The 18,277-nt window shown below is 33.8% G+C and overlaps 1 protein-coding gene across 1 annotated transcript; it reads left to right on the top strand.

Annotated features, from left to right (window-relative positions):
* Nucleotides 1-1,115: 1,115 nt before the first annotated feature.
* Nucleotides 1,116-17,752, top strand: LOC135950557 (structural maintenance of chromosomes protein 4-like). Its single transcript, XM_065500094.1, has 5 exons — nt 1,116-1,631; nt 6,220-6,741; nt 11,051-11,572; nt 16,157-16,678; nt 17,513-17,752. The coding sequence occupies exons 1-5, from the start codon at nt 1,116-1,118 to the stop codon at nt 17,750-17,752; spliced, it is 2,322 nt and encodes a 773-aa protein (XP_065356166.1).
* The last annotated feature ends 525 nt before the right edge of the window (nt 17,753-18,277 follow it).

The following is an 18,277-nucleotide window of genomic DNA, read 5'->3' as shown; positions in this document are numbered from 1 at the left end:
CACTGCCTTATGCCATGTTTCCACGGCAGTCTGAATTACTTAATTCGCGTTTTGAATTACGATTGCGAATCAACCTGTTTACACGACAGCATTCGTAATTCAGTTTGACATTTATTTATTTCTTCTTCTTGTTTTTTTCTTCTGTTTACATGTTTTGTTTTTTTGTTTATTTTGTTTGTTTGGTGCGAATTTTAAATTTGTAATTTGGCAATGGATAAGAAAGGTAAGTAAAAATATAAAATTGTAGCATTATTAATTAAACAAATATAATTTAATTATTATTTTCATTGTTGGAAAAAGGAAAAAGTGCAAGCAAGTGGGGCCAGGGCAGCGAGCGGGCTTTATTAGAGGTGTGGGCTGAAAGAATGGCAGAGCTGCTACTTCTACAAATGAATTTAACTTTAATCAGACTTTTTATTTCTTTTAATTTATTTATTTAATACAAAAATATTTTTCTTTATTTTGTTTTGTTTTGACATTTTTGTTTGGACAGCTGATTTTGATACATAAATAATCGATACAAATTAGAGATGACAGTCATTCGTTCGTAATTCATAAGGTAATTCAAACTGAATTACGAACGAACAAGGTAATTCGCGCTTGAAATTTTGTAATGGGAATCATGTAATTCAGTTCGTAATTGGGGGTTGAATGAGAGCGTGAATGACGAATAATGCCGTCGTGTGAACATGGTATTAAAGTGTGTTGTGTTTTTCAAGTAAATTCGTGTACACTATAAATTGTGTCTGTAATTCTGAGAATTTATAAACTTGTATAAAAAACATTGAGTGGCTATTTAATTCTGTGGTTGTTGTACATTTTAAATAAATAAAGAGTTGTTACAATTTTTAAACTACTAAACGGCTTTTATTTGCAATCAAAAGTATCCGGTTTATTTAAAGGAAATAAACCAGCGTTTTGAAAAAGTTAAAACGTAACAATTGGTGTCAGAAGTGGGATTGCAAAGTAATAAGCATGAAGTTTGAGGAACTGAAAGTTGAACAACTCAAGAAGGAATTGAGTAAGTTGGAGCTACAAACAGCAGGTAACAAGGCAGAATTACAAAAGAGGCTTATATTGACATCGGTGCTTACGAATTCGAGTATAAGGAAGAAATGGAAGTTTCTACACGTTCAACAACAAGCAGCATGGATTTAAGCACAATGTTCGCGGCTATGATGGAAAAAATGGAAACAGCCAACAAGAACCTGGAAGCGAAATTGAACGAAAATTCGAAACAGCTTGCGGAGGTTAAAACTGAACTTCTAGCTGAAGTCAAAGAAGAATTTCAAGAAACATCTAGAGTCAACAATGAGAAACTTCTTGCCGACAATGAGAAACTTCGTTCTGAGGTTAAAGCTGAAGTCAAAGAAACTATTAAACACTTAGCGGAAATGGAAGCGAAACCTCAAGAATCTCTTAGAGTAACAGATGAGAAAATTCAGGAAATGTCTGAGGTTATTAACTGCAGAATGGATGTCATTGATAAAAAGGTTTCGGACTTAGAAACAAAAGTGAATAATGTTCAATGTCAAGAAGGAGCAGTTATTAACAACAGAATGGATGAAATTGACAAAAAGGTGTCCGACTTGGTAACAAAAGTGAATAGTCATCAGTATCAAGAAGGAGCGGTACGAATTATTCCAGAATCCTCTAGTAGAATAAAGGCCCCTAGTTTTGATGGCACTACACCATTTAATGTGTTCAAATTCCAGTTTGATACAGTTGCCATTAGAAACATGTGGAACAATGAAGAAAAAGCTATAGAATTGATTTTGGCCTTGAAAGGGAACGCAGCAATAGTTCTTGAAAGCATACCAGTAAGTAACAGAAATAGCTATGATGACATAATGGATGCTCTACAACGTAAGTATGGTGGAGAACACATCAAAGAAATATACCGAATGGAATTGCGTGGTAGAGTACAAAAACCTAATGAGACGCTACAAGACTTTGCCAGACGAAAACCATCCGTTATTGGACCATTTCAAGATTGAGGCATTTGTGAATGGGCTTCGTGACCCTGATGTAAAACATGCGGTTTATGCCACACGGAAGTCAACATTTGCGGAAACCGTTTCATTCGCGTTGGCACAAGAAACAGCAAAATTAATGTCTAAGCCGCAAATATGCAAGGCATAGACTACATAGACCCGAATCAGCTGTGTTTAGCAACATGGCGGAGGCAAACAAAAAAAATTTACGAAATATTAACAAAAGAAAATGTATAATAAACCACGGTAGATTTAAAAGAGGGACAAACATATAGAGTTTGACATAGGGACGTACGGGCGAATATTTTTTATATATGTAGTTTGACATTTGTGCGTGCTATTTCTATAATCAGCTGTGCTACCGATGGCACCTTATTAAATGCACCTTGATTGTAATTTAACAACCAAGGCGAATCTAATAAGGTGACCAAGGTGCATTTAATAAGGTGCCATCGGCAGCACAGCTGTTTATAGAAATAGCACGCACAAATGTCAAACTACATATATAAAAAATATTCGCCCGTACGTCCGTATGTCAAACTCTATATATAAAAAATAAGTGAATTCGCCTGTATTTATTTCAATTCGCCACTGCTGTCACCTTGTTAAATACGCCTTGAAGGTGACCTCACAACTTGTGAGGTCAAGAACGCCTTGCAGCAGTTCTTGTGAGTCACAAGAACTGCTGCAAGGCGTATTTAACAAGGTGACAGCAGTGGCGAATTGAAATAAATACAGGCGAATTCACTTATTTTTTATATATAGAGTTTGACATACGGACGTACGGGCGAATATTTTTTATATATGTAGTTTGACATTTGTGCGTGCTATCTCTATAATCAGCTGTGCTGCCGATGGCACCTTATTAAATGCACCTTGTGCTGACTCAAGGCGAATTCATACAAGGTGGTGTCAGTTCTACAAAAACAAAGATTGGTCTTAACAAATGTCAAAAAACCAAAATGAAAAATTTAACAAATAAGTATTTAAACTTAATATAGTGTATATAATTGAATAGTGAGGGCTTTACTTATTTACGTAAACAATAAATATTTTGTTAATAAGCTTAGAATATGTAGATATTTAAATATAAAACCAAGCTTTGACAGTTGTTAGAACCAAAAAGCGAAAAAAAAATTAACAGCTGTTTGACTGACTCCCCTTGTATAAATTCGCCTTGTGCTGACTCAAGGCGAATCTAATAAGATGACAGCGCCACGGTAACAAATACAACAAGACAAAAACAACATGCTTTTTGTTTTTGTGAAAAATTCGTCCAAATGTCAAAATCAGCTGTCACTTAAAAATACAAATTGTAAACAAATTTTTTTTTGTAATTTTTGTTTATGTGGTTTAAACTGTCAAATTTTGCCTGTTGTTTTTGTTACTTTTATGTTTGTTGTAGCATTCGCCGCAACAAACACAAGATAATTGACAGCTCAAACATCCAAACAACATTAATCTGCTGTGCAATTCGTCTTGTCAAGGTGCATTTAATAAGGTGTCATCGGTAGCACAGCTGATTATAGAAATGGCACGCGATAATCTCAAACTACACATAAAAAATATTTGACGGTACGCATTTATGTCAAACTCCATATAAACAAATTTGTGAATTCGCCTGTATTTATTTCAAGTCACCACTTCTGGCACCTTGTTACCCCACGTAGCAATATTTATTGCTGCAATTCTCAAATTTGATTGCGTCAATGAAATTTGCGGGTGTAGACGGCAAATTGCCATATGGACAATTCCATATCATCGTCGTGACATTTGTACGCCTATAGAGTGGAATAGATTTTGCAAAAATAAGAGTATCTGAAAAATAATTTGGTTTTATGTTCCATTTATTTTTTATTTACTTATTATTTTCAACAACCTAGCTTATTGGCCATAATCGGTTATAAATTTCTACTTAATAAAAATTTTTTACAAAAAATTTAATTAATAAAAATATAAATTATAAATATAAATAATGCTTAATACAAATTGTACGAATTAAACAAAACTCCACACAACTGCAAACAATAATCAACTATTTATAGTGTTTTAATAGATGACATCAGCACATATAACATGATAAAAATAAAAAAAATCTTCACCAGTGTTACAAAAACAATAATCCAGATAAGCATAAAACAGATACAATCACCCAAGGTGCATATACAGCAGTGCAGCCATATGTATGAGAATAACGAGAACAAGATAGTATACATAGGTGTTAATGAAAGGGTCAAAAAGTGTACATTAGTCAATGTCATTCACAGAGATGCGAAAAAAAATAGATAGAACAGTCCTGCAAGGGAAATTCAAGTCATCAAGGTAGTAAATATCCAAACAACTAGCCTTTTAACTTGTAACTTTTAATTTTAATTTAATTTTCTATTTTAAATATTTACTTATGTTACTTACATACATAGATATATTCTTAACAATACATGTATTTTTTGGCCACGAAGGCTTCTTTGTATTGAAATTAAATAAAATAAAATAAATAAATAAATACTCAAACACTAATATTAGAAGCGTGCTTAACAATAACTATGACAAGTACAACAAGTCTCAAAGAAAAGAAAAAAACATTTACAAAGAAGCAACCTCCTATTCCAAAACAATGCCGACACACTGTCCGCAAATTCTCTTCCACGCGAGTATATAAAATGGTGCATCCACCAGATGTCTTTATACAATACGACACTCCATCAGCTCCAAGTCTACTAAAATGTCACAAAAACTCACAGCATAACCCTACAAATATTTACGATCATAATATTGACAATATAGTATTGTTACGAAATTGTACTTGAATTCAAATATAACGATTTTAACGGCTGATTTAAATGTAGCATAATGCTTCAAATAACAGTGCTGTAAAACTGTAACATATCTGTGGGCATTATTAAATAAAAGCTTTCAGTTGATTTGATCGTAAGTTGGCAACGCTGTTTCGAATATTCAGTTAAAGAACATTGTAGAAAGTACACCACAGATGGCGTATGTATTAGAAACCTCTAGACAGTTAAAGAGCTTTTTAGATGGTAATGCAGTGTTATAAATAGTGGCAGAGGTTGCAGTCGTTAGTGAGTTGATCAGAGACGCTTTTCGAATAAACATCCACTGCCTTATGCCATGTTTCCACGGCAGTCTGAATTACTTAATTCGCGTTTTGAATTACGATTGCGAATCAACCTGTTTACACGACAACATTCGTAATTCAGTTTGACATTTATTTATTTCTTCTTCTTGTTTTTTTTCTTCTGTTTACATGTTTTGTTTTTTTGTTTATTTTGTTTGTTTGGTGCGAATTTTAAATTTGTAATTTGGCAATGGATAAGAAAGGTAAGTAAAAACATAAAATTGTAGCATTATTAATTAAACAAATATAATTTAATTATTATTTTCATTGTTGGAAAAAGGAAAAAGTGCAAGCAAGTGGGGCCAGGGCAGCGAGCGGGCTTTATTAGAGGTGTGGGCTGAAAGAATGGCAGAGCTGCTACTTCTACAAATGAATTTAACTTTAATCAGACTTTTTATTTCTTTTAATTTATTTATTTAATACAAAAATATTTTTCTTTATTTTGTTTTGTTTTGACATTTTTGTTTGGACAGCTGATTTTGATACATAAATAATCGATACAAATTAGAGATGACAGTCATTCGTTCGTAATTCATAAGGTAATTCAAACTGAATTACGTACGAACAAGGTAATTCGCACTTGAAATTTTGTAATGGGAATCATGTAATTCAGTTCGTAATTGGGGGTTGAATGAGAGCGTGAATGACGAATAATGCCGTCGTGTGAACATGGTATTAAAGTGTGTTGTGTTTTTCAAGTAAATTCGTGTACACTATAAATTGTGTCTGTAATTCTGAGAATTTATAAACTTGTATAAAAAACATTGAGTGGCTATTTAATTCTGTGGTTGTTGTACATTTTAAATAAATAAAGAGTTGTTACAATTTTTAAACTACTAAACGGCTTTTATTTGCAATCAAAAGTATCCGGTTTATTTAAAGGAAATAAACCAGCGTTTTGAAAAAGTTAAAACGTAACAATTGGTGTCAGAAGTGGGATTGCAAAGTAATAAGCATGAAGTTTGAGGAACTGAAAGTTGAACAACTCAAGAAGGAATTGAGTAAGTTGGAGCTACAAACAGCAGGTAACAAGGCAGAATTGCAAAAGAGGCTTATATTGACATCGGTGCTTACGAATTCGAGTATAAGGAAGAAATGGAAGTTTCTACACGTTCAACAACAAGCAGCATGGATTTAAGCACAATGTTCGCGGCTATGATGGAAAAAATGGAAACAGCCAACAAGAACCTGGAAGCGAAATTGAACGAAAATTCGAAACAGCTTGCGGAGGTTAAAACTGAACTTCTAGCTGAAGTCAAAGAAGAATTTCAAGAAACATCTAGAGTCAACAATGAGAAACTTCTTGCCGACAATGAGAAACTTCGTTCTGAGGTTAAAGCTGAAGTCAAAGAAACTATTAAACACTTAGCGGAAATGGAAGCGAAACCTCAAGAATCTCTTAGAGTAACAGATGAGAAAATTCAGGAAATGTCTGAGGTTATTAACTGCAGAATGGATGGCATTGATAAAAAGGTTTCGGACTTAGAAACAAAAGTGAATAATGTTCAATGTCAAGAAGGAGCAGTTATTAACAACAGAATGGATGAAATTGACAAAAAGGTGTCCGACTTGGTAACAAAAGTGAATAGTCATCAGTATCAAGAAGGAGCGGTACGAATTATTCCAGAATCCTCTAGTAGAATAAAGGCCCCTAGTTTTGATGGCACTACACCATTTAATGTGTTCAAATTCCAGTTTGATACAGTTGCCATTAGAAACATGTGGAACAATGAAGAAAAAGCTATAGAATTGATTTTGGCCTTGAAAGGGAAAGCAATAGTTCTTGAAAGCGTACCAGTAAGTAACAGAAATAGCTATGATGACATAATGGATGCTCTACAACGTAAGTATGGTGGAGAACACATCAAAGAAATATACCGAATGGAATTGCGTGGTAGAGTACAAAAACCTAATGAGACGCTACAAGACTTTGCCAGACGAAAACCATCCGTTATTGGACCATTTCAAGATTGAGGCATTTGTGAATGGGCTTCGTGACCCTGATGTAAAACATGCGGTTTATGCCACACGGAAGTCAACATTTGCGGAAACCGTTTCATTCGCGTTGGCACAAGAAACAACAAAATTAATGTCTAAGCCGCAAATATGCAAGGCATAGACTAACATAGACCCGAATCAGCTGTGTTTAGCAACATGGCGGAGGCAAACAAAAAAAATTTACGAAATATTAACAAAAGAAAATGTATAATAAACCACGGTAGATTTAAAAGAGGGACAAACATATAGAGTTTGACATAGGGACGTACGGGCGAATATTTTTTATATATGTAGTTTGACATTTGTGCGTGCTATTTCTATAATCAGCTGTGCTACCGATGGCACCTTATTAAATGCACCTTGATTGTAATTTAACAACCAAGGCGAATCTAATAAGGTGACCAAGGTGCATTTAATAAGGTGCCATCGGCAGCACAGCTGTTTATAGAAATAGCACGCACAAATGTCAAACTACATATATAAAAAATATTCGCCCGTACGTCCGTATGTCAAACTCTATATATCTGCTGTGCTGCCGATGGCACCTTATTAAATGCACCTTGTGCTGACTCAAGGCGAATTCATACAAGGTGGTGTCAGTTCTACAAAAACAAAGATTGGTCTTAACAAATGTCAAAAAACCAAAATGAAAAATTTAACAAATAAGTATTTAAACTTAATATAGTGTATATAATTGAATAGTGAGGGCTTTACTTATTTACGTAAACAATAAATATTTTGTTAATAAGCTTAGAATATGTAGATATTTAAATATAAAACCAAGCTTTGACAGTTGTTAGAACCAAAAAGCGAAAAAAAAATTAACAGCTGTTTGACTGACTCCCCTTGTATAAATTCGCCTTGTGCTGACTCAAGGCGAATCTAATAAGATGACAGCGCCACGGTAACAAATACAACAAGACAAAAACAACATGCTTTTTGTTTTTGTGAAAAATTCGTCCAAATGTCAAAATCAGCTGTCACTTAAAAATACAAATTGTAAACAAATTTTTTTTTGTAATTTTTGTTTATGTGGTTTAAACTGTCAAATTTTGCCTGTTGTTTTTGTTACTTTTATGTTTGTTGTAGCATTCGCCGCAACAAACACAAGATAATTGACAGCTCAAACATCCAAACAACATTAATCTGCTGTGCAATTCGTCTTGTCAAGGTGCATTTAATAAGGTGTCATCGGTAGCACAGCTGATTATAGAAATGGCACGCGATAATCTCAAACTACACATAAAAAATATTTGACGGTACGCATTTATGTCAAACTCCATATAAACAAATTTGTGAATTCGCCTGTATTTATTTCAAGTCACCACTTCTGGCACCTTGTTACCCCACGTAGCAATATTTATTGCTGCAATTCTCAAATTTGATTGCGTCAATGAAATTTGCGGGTGTAGACGGCAAATTGCCATATGGACAATTCCATATCATCGTCGTGACATTTGTACGCCTATAGAGTGGAATAGATTTTGCAAAAATAAGAGTATCTGAAAAATAATTTGGTTTTATGTTCCATTTATTTTTTATTTACTTATTATTTTCAACAACCTAGCTTATTGGCCATAATCGGTTATAAATTTCTACTTAATAAAAATTTTTTACAAAAAATTTAATTAATAAAAATATAAATTATAAATATAAATAATGCTTAATACAAATTGTACGAATTAAACAAAACTCCACACAACTGCAAACAATAATCAACTATTTATAGTGTTTTAATAGATGACATCAGCACATATAACATGATAAAAATAAAAAAAATCTTCACCAGTGTTACAAAAACAATAATCCAGATAAGCATAAAACAGATACAATCACCCAAGGTGCATATACAGCAGTGCAGCCATATGTATGAGAATAACGAGAACAAGATAGTATACATAGGTGTTAATGAAAGGGTCAAAAAGTGTACATTAGTCAATGTCATTCACAGAGATGCGAAAAAAAAAATAGATAGAACAGTCCTGCAAGGGAAATTCAAGTCATCAAGGTAGTAAATATCCAAACAACTAGCCTTTTAACTTGTAACTTTTAATTTTAATTTAATTTTCTATTTTAAATATTTACTTATGTTACTTACATACATAGATATATTCTTAACAATACATGTATTTTTTGGCCACGAAGGCTTCTTTGTATTGAAATTAAATAAAATAAAATAAAATAAAATAAATAAATAAATACTCAAACACTAATATTAGAAGCGTGCTTAACAATAACTATGACAAGTACAACAAGTCTCAAAGAAAAGAAAAAAACATTTACAAAGAAGCAACCTCCTATTCCAAAACAATGCCGACACACTGTCCGCAAATTCTCTTCCACGCGAGTATATAAAATGGTGCATCCACCAGATGTCTTTATACAATACGACACTCCATCAGCTCCAAGTCTACTAAAATGTCACAAAAACTCACAGCATAACCCTACAAATATTTACGATCATAATATTGACAATATAGTATTGTTACGAAATTGTACTTGAATTCAAATATAACGATTTTAACGGCTGATTTAAAAGTAGCATAATGCTTTCAAATAACAGTGCTGTAAAACTGTAACATATCTGTGGGCATTATTAAATAAAAGCTTTCAGTTGATTTGATCGTAAGTTGGCAACGCTGTTTCGAATATTCAGTTAAAGAACATTGTAGAAAGTACACCACAGATGGCGTATGTATTAGAAACCTCTAGACAGTTAAAGAGCTTTTTAGATGGTAATGCAGTGTTATAAATAGTGGCAGAGGTTGCAGTCGTTAGTGAGTTGATCAGAGACGCTTTTCGAATAAACATCCACTGCCTTATGCCATGTTTCCACGGCAGTCTGAATTACTTAATTCGCGTTTTGAATTACGATTGCGAATCAACCTGTTTACACGACAACATTCGTAATTCAGTTTGACATTTATTTATTTCTTCTTCTTGTTTTTTTTCTTCTGTTTACATGTTTTGTTTTTTTGTTTATTTTGTTTGTTTGGTGCGAATTTTAAATTTGTAATTTGGCAATGGATAAGAAAGGTAAGTAAAAACATAAAATTGTAGCATTATTAATTAAACAAATATAATTTAATTATTATTTTCATTGTTGGAAAAAGGAAAAAGTGCAAGCAAGTGGGGCCAGGGCAGCGAGCGGGCTTTATTAGAGGTGTGGGCTGAAAGAATGGCAGAGCTGCTACTTCTACAAATGAATTTAACTTTAATCAGACTTTTTATTTCTTTTAATTTATTTATTTAATACAAAAATATTTTTCTTTATTTTGTTTTGTTTTGACATTTTTGTTTGGACAGCTGATTTTGATACATAAATAATCGATACAAATTAGAGATGACAGTCATTCGTTCGTAATTCATAAGGTAATTCAAACTGAATTACGTACGAACAAGGTAATTCGCACTTGAAATTTTGTAATGGGAATCATGTAATTCAGTTCGTAATTGGGGGTTGAATGAGAGCGTGAATGACGAATAATGCCGTCGTGTGAACATGGTATTAAAGTGTGTTGTGTTTTTCAAGTAAATTCGTGTACACTATAAATTGTGTCTGTAATTCTGAGAATTTATAAACTTGTATAAAAAACATTGAGTGGCTATTTAATTCTGTGGTTGTTGTACATTTTAAATAAATAAAGAGTTGTTACAATTTTTAAACTACTAAACGGCTTTTATTTGCAATCAAAAGTATCCGGTTTATTTAAAGGAAATAAACCAGCGTTTTGAAAAAGTTAAAACGTAACAATTGGTGTCAGAAGTGGGATTGCAAAGTAATAAGCATGAAGTTTGAGGAACTGAAAGTTGAACAACTCAAGAAGGAATTGAGTAAGTTGGAGCTACAAACAGCAGGTAACAAGGCAGAATTGCAAAAGAGGCTTATATTGACATCGGTGCTTACGAATTCGAGTATAAGGAAGAAATGGAAGTTTCTACACGTTCAACAACAAGCAGCATGGATTTAAGCACAATGTTCGCGGCTATGATGGAAAAAATGGAAACAGCCAACAAGAACCTGGAAGCGAAATTGAACGAAAATTCGAAACAGCTTGCGGAGGTTAAAACTGAACTTCTAGCTGAAGTCAAAGAAGAATTTCAAGAAACATCTAGAGTCAACAATGAGAAACTTCTTGCCGACAATGAGAAACTTCGTTCTGAGGTTAAAGCTGAAGTCAAAGAAACTATTAAACACTTAGCGGAAATGGAAGCGAAACCTCAAGAATCTCTTAGAGTAACAGATGAGAAAATTCAGGAAATGTCTGAGGTTATTAACTGCAGAATGGATGTCATTGATAAAAAGGTTTCGGACTTAGAAACAAAAGTGAATAATGTTCAATGTCAAGAAGGAGCAGTTATTAACAACAGAATGGATGAAATTGACAAAAAGGTGTCCGACTTGGAAACAAAAGTGAATAGTCATCAGTATCAAGAAGGAGCGGTACGAATTATTCCAGAATCCTCTAGTAGAATAAAGGCCCCTAGTTTTGATGGCACTACACCATTTAATGTGTTCAAATTCCAGTTTGATACAGTTGCCATTAGAAACATGTGGAACAATGAAGAAAAAGCTATAGAATTGATTTTGGCCTTGAAAGGGAACGCAGCAATAGTTCTTGAAAGCGTACCAGTAAGTAACAGAAATAGCTATGATGACATAATGGATGCTCTACAACGTAAGTATGGTGGAGAACACATCAAAGAAATATACCGAATGGAATTGCGTGGTAGAGTACAAAAACCTAATGAGACGCTACAAGACTTTGCCAGACGAAAACCATCCGTTATTGGACCATTTCAAGATTGAGGCATTTGTGAATGGGCTTCGTGACCCTGATGTAAAACATGCGGTTTATGCCACACGGAAGTCAACATTTGCGGAAACCGTTTCATTCGCGTTGGCACAAGAAACAACAAAATTAATGTCTAAGCCGCAAATATGCAAGGCATAGACTAACATAGACCCGAATCAGCTGTGTTTAGCAACATGGCGGAGGCAAACAAAAAAAATTTACGAAATATTAACAAAAGAAAATGTATAATAAACCACGGTAGATTTAAAAGAGGGACAACCATATAGAGTTTGACATAGGGACGTACGGGCGAATATTTTTTATATATGTAGTTTGACATTTGTGCGTGCTATTTCTATAATCAGCTGTGCTACCGATGGCACCTTATTAAATGCACCTTGATTGTAATTTAACAACCAAGGCGAATCTAATAAGGTGACCAAGGTGCATTTAATAAGGTGCCATCGGCAGCACAGCTGTTTATAGAAATAGCACGCACAAATGTCAAACTACATATATAAAAAATATTCGCCCGTACGTCCGTATGTCAAACTCTATATATAAAAAATAAGTGAATTCGCCTGTATTTATTTCAATTCGCCACTGCTGTCACCTTGTTAAATACGCCTTGAAGGTGACCTCACAACTTGTGAGGTCAAGAACGCCTTGCAGCAGTTCTTGTGAGTCACAAGAACTGCTGCAAGGCGTATTTAACAAGGTGACAGCAGTGGCGAATTGAAATAAATACAGGCGAATTCACTTATTTTTTATATATAGAGTTTGACATACGGGCGAATATTTTTTATATATGTAGTTTGACATTTGTGCGTGCTATCTCTATAATCAGCTGTGCTGCCGATGGCACCTTATTAAATGCACCTTGTGCTGACTCAAGGCGAATTCATACAAGGTGGTGTCAGTTCTACAAAAACAAAGATTGGTCTTAACAAATGTCAAAAAACCAAAATGAAAAATTTAACAAATAAGTATTTAAACTTAATATAGTGTATATAATTGAATAGTGAGGGCTTTACTTATTTACGTAAACAATAAATATTTTGTTAATAAGCTTAGAATATGTAGATATTTAAATATAAAACCAAGCTTTGACAGTTGTTAGAACCAAAAAGCGAAAAAAAAATTAACAGCTGTTTGACTGACTCCCCTTGTATAAATTCGCCTTGTGCTGACTCAAGGCGAATCTAATAAGATGACAGCGCCACGGTAACAAATACAACAAGACAAAAACAACATGCTTTTTGTTTTTGTGAAAAATTCGTCCAAATGTCAAAATCAGCTGTCACTTAAAAATACAAATTGTAAACAAATTTTTTTTTGTAATTTTTGTTTATGTGGTTTAAACTGTCAAATTTTGCCTGTTGTTTTTGTTACTTTTATGTTTGTTGTAGCATTCGCCGCAACAAACACAAGATAATTGACAGCTCAAACATCCAAACAACATTAATCTGCTGTGCAATTCGTCTTGTCAAGGTGCATTTAATAAGGTGTCATCGGTAGCACAGCTGATTATAGAAATGGCACGCGATAATCTCAAACTACACATAAAAAATATTTGACGGTACGCATTTATGTCAAACTCCATATAAACAAATTTGTGAATTCGCCTGTATTTATTTCAAGTCACCACTTCTGGCACCTTGTTACCCCACGTAGCAATATTTATTGCTGCAATTCTCAAATTTGATTGCGTCAATGAAATTTGCGGGTGTAGACGGCAAATTGCCATATGGACAATTCCATATCATCGTCGTGACATTTGTACGCCTATAGAGTGGAATAGATTTTGCAAAAATAAGAGTATCTGAAAAATAATTTGGTTTTATGTTCCATTTATTTTTTATTTACTTATTATTTTCAACAACCTAGCTTATTGGCCATAATCGGTTATAAATTTCTACTTAATAAAAATTTTTTACAAAAAATTTAATTAATAAAAATATAAATTATAAATATAAATAATGCTTAATACAAATTGTACGAATTAAACAAAACTCCACACAACTGCAAACAATAATCAACTATTTATAGTGTTTTAATAGATGACATCAGCACATATAACATGATAAAAATAAAAAAAATCTTCACCAGTGTTACAAAAACAATAATCCAGATAAGCATAAAACAGATACAATCACCCAAGGTGCATATACAGCAGTGCAGCCATATGTATGAGAATAACGAGAACAAGATAGTATACATAGGTGTTAATGAAAGGGTCAAAAAGTGTACATTAGTCAATGTCATTCACAGAGATGCGAAAAAAAAAATAGATAGAACAGTCCTGCAAGGGAAATTCAAGTCATCAAGGTAGTAAATATCCAAACAACTAGCCTTTTAACTTGTAACTTTTAATTTTAATTTAATTTTCTATTTTAAATATTTACTTATGTTACTTACATACATAGATATATTCTTAACAATACATGTATTTTTTGGCCACGAAGGCTTCTTTGTATTGAAATTAAATAAAATAAAATAAATAAATAAATACTCAAACACTAATATTAGAAGCGTGCTTAACAATAACTATGACAAGTACAACAAGTCTCAAAGAAAAGAAAAAAACATTTACAAAGAAGCAACCTCCTATTCCAAAACAATGCCGACACACTGTCCGCAAATTCTCTTCCACGCGAGTATATAAAATGGTGCATCCACCAGATGTCTTTATACAATACGACACTCCATCAGCTCCAAGTCTACTAAAATGTCACAAAAACTCACAGCATAACCCTACAAATATTTACGATCATAATATTGACAATATAGTATTGTTACGAAATTGTACTTGAATTCAAATATAACGATTTTAACGGCTGATTTAAAAGTAGCATAATGCTTTCAAATAACAGTGCTGTAAAACTGTAACATATCTGTGGGCATTATTAAATAAAAGCTTTCAGTTGATTTGATCGTAAGTTGGCAACGCTGTTTCGAATATTCAGTTAAAGAACATTGTAGAAAGTACACCACAGATGGCGTATGTATTAGAAACCTCTAGACAGTTAAAGAGCTTTTTAGATGGTAATGCAGTGTTATAAATAGTGGCAGAGGTTGCAGTCGTTAGTGAGTTGATCAGAGACGCTTTTCGAATAAACATCCACTGCCTTATGCCATGTTTCCACGGCAGTCTGAATTACTTAATTCGCGTTTTGAATTACGATTGCGAATCAACCTGTTTACACGACAACATTCGTAATTCAGTTTGACATTTATTTATTTCTTCTTCTTGTTTTTTTTCTTCTGTTTACATGTTTTGTTTTTTTGTTTATTTTGTTTGTTTGGTGCGAATTTTAAATTTGTAATTTGGCAATGGATAAGAAAGGTAAGTAAAAACATAAAATTGTAGCATTATTAATTAAACAAATATAATTTAATTATTATTTTCATTGTTGGAAAAAGGAAAAAGTGCAAGCAAGTGGGGCCAGGGCAGCGAGCGGGCTTTATTAGAGGTGTGGGCTGAAAGAATGGCAGAGCTGCTACTTCTACAAATGAATTTAACTTTAATCAGACTTTTTATTTCTTTTAATTTATTTATTTAATACAAAAATATTTTTCTTTATTTTGTTTTGTTTTGACATTTTTGTTTGGACAGCTGATTTTGATACATAAATAATCGATACAAATTAGAGATGACAGTCATTCGTTCGTAATTCATAAGGTAATTCAAACTGAATTACGTACGAACAAGGTAATTCGCACTTGAAATTTTGTAATGGGAATCATGTAATTCAGTTCGTAATTGGGGGTTGAATGAGAGCGTGAATGACGAATAATGCCGTCGTGTGAACATGGTATTAAAGTGTGTTGTGTTTTTCAAGTAAATTCGTGTACACTATAAATTGTGTCTGTAATTCTGAGAATTTATAAACTTGTATAAAAAACATTGAGTGGCTATTTAATTCTGTGGTTGTTGTACATTTTAAATAAATAAAGAGTTGTTACAATTTTTAAACTACTAAACGGCTTTTATTTGCAATCAAAAGTATCCGGTTTATTTAAAGGAAATAAACCAGCGTTTTGAAAAAGTTAAAACGTAACAATTGGTGTCAGAAGTGGGATTGCAAAGTAATAAGCATGAAGTTTGAGGAACTGAAAGTTGAACAACTCAAGAAGGAATTGAGTAAGTTGGAGCTACAAACAGCAGGTAACAAGGCAGAATTGCAAAAGAGGCTTATATTGACATCGGTGCTTACGAATTCGAGTATAAGGAAGAAATGGAAGTTTCTACACGTTCAACAACAAGCAGCATGGATTTAAGCACAATGTTCGCGGCTATGATGGAAAAAATGGAAACAGCCAACAAGAACCTGGAAGCGAAATTGAACGAAAATTCGAAACAGCTTGCGGAGGTTAAAACTGAACTTCTAGCTGAAGTCAAAGAAGAATTTCAAGAAACATCTAGAGTCAACAATGAGAAACTTCTTGCCGACAATGAGAAACTTCGTTCTGAGGTTAAAGCTGAAGTCAAAGAAACTATTAAACACTTAGCGGAAATGGAAGCGAAACCTCAAGAATCTCTTAGAGTAACAGATGAGAAAATTCAGGAAATGTCTGAGGTTATTAACTGCAGAATGGATGTCATTGATAAAAAGGTTTCGGACTTAGAAACAAAAGTGAATAATGTTCAATGTCAAGAAGGAGCAGTTATTAACAACAGAATGGATGAAATTGACAAAAAGGTGTCCGACTTGGTAACAAAAGTGAATAGTCATCAGTATCAAGAAGGAGCGGTACGAATTATTCCAGAATCCTCTAGTAGAATAAAGGCCCCTAGTTTTGATGGCACTACACCATTTAATGTGTTCAAATTCCAGTTTGATACAGTTGCCATTAGAAACATGTGGAACAATGAAGAAAAAGCTATAGAATTGATTTTGGCCTTGAAAGGGAACGCAGCAATAGTTCTTGAAAGCGTACCAGTAAGTAACAGAAATAGCTATGATGACATAATGGATGCTCTACAACGTAAGTATGGTGGAGAACACATCAAAGAAATATACCGAATGGAATTGCGTGGTAGAGTACAAAAACCTAATGAGACGCTACAAGACTTTGCCAGACGAAAACCATCCGTTATTGGACCATTTCAAGATTGAGGCATTTGTGAATGGGCTTCGTGACCCTGATGTAAAACATGCGGTTTATGCCACACGGAAGTCAACATTTGCGGAAACCGTTTCATTCGCGTTGGCACAAGAAACAGCAAAATTAATGTCTAAGCCGCAAATATGCAAGGCATAGACTAACATAGACCCGAATCAGCTGTGTTTAGCAACATGGCGGAGGCAAACAAAAAAAATTTACGAAATATTAACAAAAGAAAATGTATAATAAACCACGGTAGATTTAAAAGAGGGACAAACATATAAATTTATCTTTCTATATCTCGTCTCACACACTCATCGATTTTTTACTACATTTTATTTTTTCTCTCGCTCTAAGATCTGCCTTAATGGCGGAATTGGAAAAAATGTTAAAAAAAATGTAAACAAAACCATACGGTTCGAAATTACTTGTTTGACAGCTGTCAATGGTCTCTTATCTGTAATAATCTGTGATGCAAGGTATGGAATATCGAGGTTATAGCAGAAAATGAGAGAAATATAGTCAGTGAAATAAAAGAGGCAGTTTTAGAGGCTTTAAATGAGAAGCAAGGTAAAGCTAAAATCAAATGCTATAACTGCGGAAAAACTGGTCATATTCAGCGAAACTGCAAAGCATCGAGAAAACGAGCCAGATCTGTTTCGCCAAGAAACGAGCAGCAGGCGAATCGTAGTTCATCACAAGAGTCACCTTTAAACTAAAACGAGCTAGCGCTATGGGGCAAGAACTAGCTCCCACATCTGAGGGCCCCACAATCTCCATATCCGTAATTCAGCAGAAAAATAGCAACCTTACCTTGTGGGTACATAAACGGTCAGAAGCACGTTTTTACTATAGACACTGGGGCATCACAGTCTATCGTCAAGCCCGATTTAGTCAAAAACACAATTGAACCATTACATGGGGTAAGTCTGCGCACAGCTACTGGGGAGCCAGCCACTGTCTATGGTAAAGTAAATGTGAAAGTAACCATTGCCAATGTTAGCGTCAATCATGTATTTATTGTTGCCGATATTGTGGACGAAGTAATCATTGGTGCTGATTTCATGATTAGTCATGGCATTACTTTGGATATGGGACAAAAGGTTATGATTTGGCGAAATGTGGAAATACCCCTTGACGTCGGATATGAAAATAGGACACAAGTAAGAAAGCTAGTTACCGTCGACCATCTGAGACTACCACCACAGTCAGAAACTTTAGTATGGGCCTGTATGGAGGGAGAT

This window comes from Calliphora vicina, chromosome 1 (genome assembly GCF_958450345.1).
Source record: "Calliphora vicina chromosome 1, idCalVici1.1, whole genome shotgun sequence".
Classification (NCBI taxonomy): domain Eukaryota; kingdom Metazoa; phylum Arthropoda; class Insecta; order Diptera; family Calliphoridae; genus Calliphora; species Calliphora vicina.
This window is presented reverse-complemented; position numbering and strand designations above follow the sequence as displayed.